At 33.2% G+C, this 8,695-nt stretch overlaps 1 protein-coding gene across 1 annotated transcript; it reads right to left on the bottom strand.

The window, feature by feature from the left end:
* Window positions 1–3,224: 3,224 nt before the first annotated feature.
* On the bottom strand, window positions 3,225–5,351 carry LOC117689738 (glycine-rich protein 1). The gene is made up of 3 exons (XM_034471547.2): window positions 5,205–5,351; window positions 3,814–4,789; window positions 3,225–3,343 (listed from the first exon to the last, which is right to left on the bottom strand). Exon 2 carries the CDS (start codon window positions 4,775–4,777, stop codon window positions 3,815–3,817), a length of 963 nt encoding a protein of 320 aa, XP_034327438.2. The 5' UTR covers window positions 4,778–4,789; window positions 5,205–5,351; the 3' UTR covers window positions 3,225–3,343; window position 3,814.
* Window positions 5,352–8,695: the final 3,344 nt, after the last annotated feature.

Genomic DNA, 8,695 nt, shown 5'->3' on the forward strand with positions numbered 1-8,695 from the left:
TTTAGTGTTACCGTCAAATAAAAATGCATATCATATTTTGACATAAAAAGAAGTAAAATTGATTTAAATGCACATGGTTTGTTATAACAAAAACAACAATTGTTTTTACTGTAATTGAAATTAATAGCTGATCAGATTCATAACTATGTTTGCAGTGCAAATTTATAAAGCTTGAACTATACTGAGAGATAGCCATCAAACCTACTATAATGACATTAATAGCGATTGCATGACACACATGCTCAAGTTATTTCTGAATAATATCAAAGATAATGCGGTGATTTATTTTTCCTGTTCATTTATAGGACTCATTCAATATTTGAATTGAAAAAATAACAACAAATTTCAGTAGTTTGTAGTTTTATTTTACTCAAGGTACTCAATGTACTCAATGTACAATGATCGACCACATTCTGTACCTGATAAAAGAATGGTCCAATACTAATACTAGTATTCTTATCCATTATGTTATTTTGTTATGAAATAAAAATACTCCACTAAAGAATTTTTCAACATTTTGGTTATTGTTCAACAAATTGCACCTTGAACGTTACATTGAAGTCTATTGACACTGATGTTTTTTAAGATATTGTAAAACGTAACTTGAAATTCATGTAATTCTTTAAGCGAGTATATGTATAAACTTTCTCTTTATAAATATAGGAAATATAATAAATCATTTACCGCAGATATTTTGACAAAACTATATTTTTCTCCTTTTCATCAAGGGAAGATAACTCTTCAAAAAAGTTTAAAGATGCAAAATGACTCATCTTGCTTCTTATATGTTGTCAGTCATACGAATTTGGTTCAATTCACTTTCATTGTATTCTATTAATATACATTTAACTAATTAAAAATGATTAAAATTGTTGAATATCTCTTCATTATACATTGAAAACTTTAAATGTCTAGTATTCAATTCGATCTCCAGTGACTGCACTTGATGCAATGCCAAAAAATCGCATTTTTGCAGGAAAAAAACACCATGATGCCATTTACAGCCCGAAATCGTGCATTGGTTTCATTATGAAATTAAAAAACTTAGTTCAATCATCGCCAGTTTTAGACATCTTTCTTTTAAAGCAATTAACGAAATTCATGCGGTTTGACAAAAACAATCTAAAATTCACTGCCATATTAACACTAACATGCTCATATTTGCAGTAAGGTTAAACGAAAGGTAAAAATAATGAAGAAGGACAACGCAGAACATTTTTGCAACAGCATTAGTTAGTGTGTTGAATATTAAGTTGTTGTGACAACTACTGTCACTACCAATGTCGTGAAGATTGACAAAATATTATTATTACATTTTTTTTTTTTTAATTTTTTTTTTTTTCAAACAATATTTTATTATGTAAAAAAAAATTACATAATAGGATTGGGCAGCAGGCAATCTGCCTATTTGAGCCCTCTCCTTTAACAGTCAATTTGACAAACATTGATGGTACAATGTAACAATAGAATATAGTAGAGAAAAACAAAGGAAAAATAAGTGGAATCAAGATGCTTGGTACCGGGTATTATTTATGTACAAAATGAAAAATAGTTGTAGAAAGCTAGCAGTTCAACTGTTTGGGTGACACTGTGAATAATGAATTAAAACTTAAATCTTTTGGTAGCTAATATATAATCATGTACAATCTTAAATATAGCAACATTTTTGTTATAAGGCAAACTACTGTCCCCATATAACAATAAGTCCAGAGAGATGGGGATATCTAAATGTAAATTACTTATTGATTACATGTATTATAACTGGAAATCTGAATTCATATTTTTTCTTTAAACCATAATGTCACAATTATCACATATTTCATCAGATTAAGAGCAAGATGCTCTTATTTACAAAAAAAACAATGCATTAAAATAACTACAATTAACGTTTAAAACTTCAAACTTTGAACAATAGATTCCATCCAAAATACAACGCCCATCAGTTCAAACATATGTTGAACTCTTATTGAGTATATTGCAAAATATAACCTGTTATACGTTAGATATCAATGATTTAATAGTAACCAGCCGTCTGAATGGTTACACAACAGGTGGCACCATCGATAAAAAAAAAACGTTCGTTCGTCCATGTCGTCAAATAGAAGGGCAAAATTCTTTTCTGTCTCTTCCTTTGGTCTTTCACAAATTTCCAATAGGTCTTCCTACTTTTTTTTCTTGTGTCCATGTTTGGCTGTTCTTGAATCATCGTCTGAAACTCTTAATGGCTGTGTGTTAACTCGCCCAAATAAATTAGTCATGCCCAATTCCGATTGGTTACTCTACACATTCGTGAAGCAAATCTTACAAATCGGGTTAATTATTTTTGTTTGCGAGCATCTATAAATAATGCATGTTTTATGACATTTTTTCGTCTTCATATCTCCAAGTACTATAGAGTTTCGCAGTGTCAACGGTGGATTAGGAATAAGAAAATCTTTATCAAAAATGAGAAGTTCAATGTGTTGATGCATCGTAGCCAGTCACCGATCAGAAACCGTGAGTTGCCACAATGAATGCTGTGGCGTTTTTCTCAATCTGATTTGGAATTAAATTGGACAAGTTTATAACCGTACCTTGACATCTTACAAATATCTTTACAAACCAAGTTTAACAAATGCAATTGCAATATTATTGCACTTACGTAATATGATTACAAACATGTGGTTCTTTTCAATGCCAAATCTTAATGCAGTGTGACGACGTACTATTTAATTTGCTCTAATATAGATCTATCTAATATATCTATGCATCGTACGATGCAATTTGCTGGTCTCACGTGATAAAATATCATTAAAAAATAAATGTAGATTGTAAAATGTTGATAATTAAAGAAAGATGCTTTTAACTTCGGTATGCAGCTATTTCGGTGAGGTTTTTTTTTTGAGGGGGGGGGGGTGTTGCAAACAACACCTATCGAGAAAGAAAAAAAAACAAAAACAGTAAGAATAGGTTCGTTTTACATTTGGCAAACACGAGATCAGGTCTGTGTCCTAGTAATCATAGTAATTCATAAATTCAAAACAAAATCAACATAAATCAAAAATTTATGATTTTTAAAACTTATTAATGCCAATTTCTTTTTTGTAAATCAAGTGATCCCAGGCCAAGACGCGTCGATTGGACGGTATATCATTGAATTGAAATCATTGAATTTTATCTAACATTTTTAAAATTATTCAGATCTTCAGTAATGTGTTCATTAAAAAAACCATAAACACGCTAAATGAAAGTCGATTTTTTTTTAATTTTTTTTATTGATAAATAACAAACATTTATGTACAAACAAACAAGACACATTCAAAATCACAGAATCACCGGACACCGTCACGCCTTTAAATTATAACTGAAAAAAGAGAAGAAAAAAAACAAGGCTAATAAAAACCAGCAGGGAAATAAAAGTCTAAAAATATAATTAAACTGACATGAAACATGCTTGTTTTTTAAACAATATCTGACAGGTCAGAATTCGTGTTAATATCTTTTTGTCCAAAAAAGATTTCAGATCATGTAGGACTTCTTCCGTGTACAAATCTTACAAACACGGCGTTTGCAGTGCGTTTATAATTTGAAAAATTATAAAAAGAAAATTCCGGGTCGTGATCAAAGGTGTTATGAAATATGTCGACTCCAAAGCAATCAATATTGTTTGAAACTATGAAAGCATGTAGTCAAGTAAAGTTCTTGTAATAACTTTATGACTGTGCGAATTCATAGAAAGGTCTGACTTTATGTAGAGACTTGAAAAATATATCAAAAAATTAATTCTGCATATATAATTTTTTTTAATAAGATTACGATAAAAAAAAATCTTACATCAGTGATGGTAACCACCGCCAAAGGTTTTGGGGTAATAAGTTTGATCATGCCCACCACGATGGCTGAAAGGGCCAGAGCTGCCACTAAACAAGGAACCTCTTCGAGATCCGAATCCTCCGGGGCTGAGAACTCTGTCAAAGATTCCGGAACCAGAAGATGAAGCAGATGATGCAGCGGAAGCAGATCCTCCGAAACCAATTGAGGGATAGGGTGAGGGGTAGGAGGGGTAGGATGGATAGGATGGATAGGAAGGATAGGAGGGAAACCTTGGGAAGCTTAGTTTAGGATACTGAGGGACTGAGCAGATGTGCCTGTTTTGAATGATGTAAGGATAGGCGCATGGGTTGTAGTTGTTGAAGTTGTAGTGGTGACGGTTGATAACGATTTGTCTTCCAAGTCCGCCAGCGGATGCTGTAGCAGAGGCAGTGGCAGCAGCTGATGCTCCTCCTCTTCCTATTCCTCTTCCAAATGCAGCACCTGCAGCTCCGGCGGCAGCTCCACCAGCTCCGGCGAAGGCGGAGGAAGCGGCAGAAGCGGCACCACCGCCTGCACCACCAAAGAGAGATTGCAAGAAATTGCCGCCGCCACCACCGCCATTGATAAGGTATACGGTTCGTCCCTGTCCACCACCGAAACCAGCTCCTATTCCTACTCCTACTCCTACTCCGGCTCCGGCTCCGGCTCCGGCTCCAGCTCCAGCTCCAGCTCCAGCTCCAGCCCCAGCTCCAGCTCCAGCACCAGCGCCAGCGCCGCCACCGGAACCACCACTACCGCCGCTTCCACCACTGCCGCCACTTCCGCCGCCACCACCACCGGATTGACTAGCCTGCCACTGTTGGAACTGAGCGAAGAAGTCTTGACAGTTTCCGTTAGATCCGTCAGGGTTCTTACAATTCCAGTTGTCCTCTTCATCGGCCAAAGCGAGGCCAAAGAGCGCAACGATCAGCAATGTCAATTTCATGGTCGGAGGGAACTGAAAAATACAAAACCAGAAAAACTATTAATAATAATTTTGGGAGCATTGGAAGACTACGATTTTTTGGGCAACAAAATATCATTTTTATCTTTGTTCATTTTAGAAGTTGTTAAAGCTAAAATTCGATTATTTTTTAATATAAACATATACCATTACGATGTCATAAAAATTACATTGTCTATTTTTGAAATAGAATAGTAAAAAATTGAAACAAAGGTATAAAAAGAAGCAAATAATAAGAAATTGTTAGCGTTTTTTAAAATCAAATAAATTGTACATTTTTTTTATATATATTACGGGTAAATATTTAGTCTTTATATAGCAGTCCTATCTAAACTTTTTTCAAACCTTTAAATGAAAAGAAATTGATAGATAAATTTATTTCTTGAGTCAGTTATTAAAGATATCTCACCTCTTGTTTTTCCAAACTAATTCCTTCCAAATCAGAGCGAGCAGAAGTGACACCGAGTCGTTTTTACCAGGGGCCCTATATATACAAATCCCCAACCAATCAAAACAATCCGCTCTAATTTACCAAACATCCCCTCATGCAGGATCCATTCATGCATATCATTTGCCATAAATCATTTTATTCAAAGTTGGGAATCCTTCAAATTTTTTGTCAGTGGCTGTCAGTCATACTCATAGTGAAATTACTTGTAATTATTGTCTGAAAGAACCTTTCGTGGGTTATTTTTCTCACAGGTCAACGGGAAAAGGTGGACTTAGTTAAAATTTTTCTAAACATAATGGTTAATGAATAACTAATTAATACCGACATCACTGAGTTTTTATGGAGGGGTTGACGCCTGAACACAACACTTTCGTCTTATTTCCTTGAGCTCTGAATTTTCAGAACTTTCTCATCACATTTGATCAAGTCATCAAAAGATATGAAAGAACTCCAAATGTGGATGGTTGAACTGAAGTCATGTCATGTCAGTATAATCTAGAAATTGAAAAATACTTCATATTTTAATTGGCAACGTTATTTCTAAAAAAAAAACTGAGAAGGAAAGAAAAATTATACAGCATTCTTTTGTGATATTTTTATCCTTATCTTTTATTTTTTTCTAATTCTATTTTGAATCAATTCAATTAAATTAAGTTTACTCTTATGTTGCCAAAAAACAATATAGGTGATATATAAAATTAATATAGAAACGTCATATAAATTTGTAAAACACTAATTTATAATTCATATCCAGTCAAAATAATCCCCTTACTGATTATAGATCACACTCGGGTTTGTACCGTTCTTGGTGTTAGGGGAATTAACTCTATTTCTGGCCATTAAATTACATTAAAAGTTTCAAAATCAATTTAAACTTACCTATAACAGTTTAATACAACGTGATGTTTGGTTTTTCATATTACTCTATTAATTAATACATATTTACTTGTCTCCTCAAACAAAATCTTAGGTACATTGTGCCACTTGCGTGGTCTAAATAGAAAAAAAAATGCTTAGCAATGAATGTGTTTGAAACTTTCATTTTAATTGTAAGTCTATGTTTTGTTGAGTTTTTTGTTAATGTAACTATGTAACTTCTATACGAATTCTGAATTAATTTAATATTAACATTTAGATGTTGATGTTCAAATGCTAAGATTTTAGTTGGGGTAAAAGGCACTTGTTGATAACCCCTCCTCCTAAAAAATCTTTATTTATTGAAAATAAACAAAAAGTATGAGACGACCTCATAAATACATAATTCATATTTATGTTTTTATATGCATAATACTTTATCGATAATGTAACTTGTATTAAAAAATAGCGTTTTTCGATTAAATGTGGTCCATACCCCAAGTTCCTGACTGGTTCGAGGGGTTAAAGATTTTGGTAAAGGACTATATATGATAAGGGCCTAAAATGGCCCCCTAAAATGAACATCATCATTTTACTATTATTCTTTATTTTCTTAGTACAGATATGTATGTGATGTGTTTACATAATATTTATTTTGGTTCAAGTGCCCACAATTTAGAAATACGACATTGTAAAGACAACCTTTTCCCGCCATTTTTGCATTTTTTGCGTAAAACAGCTTGTTTTCAAGCAGTTTTTCCTTCCGAAAACATAGAGCGCATTCTTGAACAAATAAAATATTTCAATCAGAGATGTATCTAGCCAAGACTAATATGTGACAAAAAAAATTTCCTTGTTCAAGCATGCGCTCTATATTTCCCATTCGTAAATAGAAAAGAAAAATGTCAATTTTTGGCTGATTTTGATTGAGTTATAGAAATGGCGTCACTTCTGACGTCATATACTGCCAGTGAGTGCAAATAAATCAAATAAATAGATGAAAAATATATTTTATATCAACTCTTCTAAAAAATTAGTTAACATTTTATTGTACCCGAAACACTTAAAAAATTGCGAATTATGGGGGCCAAATTTAACTCTTATCATATATAGTTCTTTGAGATCATACTGAAGGTAAACATATGATATAGAATTATATAAGTCACATGGGAAGGAAGGAAGGGTTGAGGTCATGTTCACTCTGTGTATTACCGAATATTTCATTATTTATACTGGCAGTCAGGCATTCATTAAGAAATTGCTTTTTCTTGGAATAGACGTCAGGTGGAAAGACCAAATGAATACTCTGTTTTTGTGGGGAAAGCCATTAAGAAGTCCTAATTGTATCAAAATTGAATTATTGTCGTCCTGTACAAAAATTGATCGACTATATATTCCTTATAAGTGAGATCTTTTTCCTGACAAAAATTAATGATTTTTACAAATCTTATTTATCATGAAAGTTTAAGTTACATGCAGACTATCATACTAGCAGGTTTTTGCAGCAAAATAAAATTCTGAAAAATACAGCTCATATTGCTTTAAAGTCCAGCAGGCATGTTCACGAAGCTATCTTAGGACTATGGTTCGTCCTAAGTACATCTTAGGATATGTCTAAGTCTTAAGTCTGTTTCTCGAAGCTCTCCTAAATTTAGGAAACGCCATAACTTTGTCCTAACTTTAGGACATCACTTACCTTGTCCTTAGACCATCCTTAGGCTGTATAATAACGTTTTGGGGGATATTGGGAGTGTTGTGAAGCTTTTTCCTAAGATCGATAGAATAAAGCAATATTTTCTACAGTTCCAGCATTTCCGACAAACATCTAATTCCCAATCCTGGAGGAGGGGGGGGGGGGGGGGGGGGGGTGTAGTCATTTATTCTATCATGTATGTTCACTTTATCAATATAAATTGGAGAGGGACCCTGAATCCCCCCCCCCACTTTCCCGTTACTAAGTATACATGCTTCCCGGCCTGGGAACTGACAAATAAATCAAATTTTTTCCGCAAATACTGTCTCTGTTTGACAAATGAAAATTATTCGCTTATCATGATTATTTTTGGATAAGATTATTCAAATTTCCTTCGATAAAAAGTAAAACATCGGATTAAATAAGCCATGCGTGGTCATTCGAATTTTTCTCACTTCATTCTGAAAAAATAAATAATAAGACCGTCTGACGTGTCCTAAATTGATATTAGGATGTTTCTAACTTATTTCCTAAGTCATATCTTAGGAACACACTTATGTCATATCTTAGGAAACTTTCGTGAACATGCCTGCAGGTATGCTAATGTCAATTAATGCATTGGGATATTTCTAAATTTAAAGTACAAGATTTGTGATGCATGCATGAATAGCGATAAGGCTTCTCTCTTATTATTAGTCAGGTCGAATTTAAAAAATAGTTATTAAGATTCTTTCAAAACAATACAGTTCATTCAGTTTGGGTCTAAAATTAAATAGTTTATGAATAAACATCATATGCCATGAACAATTTTTGAAGAAATATTAACCACTCTCGATACCTATCTAACATGATTCATTTTTTTCCGGAAATATTTGTTCATGCTGCGTTGGTTTTTCTTTTT

The sequence above is a fragment of the Magallana gigas genome, chromosome 8 (genome assembly GCF_963853765.1).
Source record: "Magallana gigas chromosome 8, xbMagGiga1.1, whole genome shotgun sequence".
Lineage (NCBI taxonomy): Eukaryota > Metazoa > Mollusca > Bivalvia > Ostreida > Ostreidae > Magallana > Magallana gigas.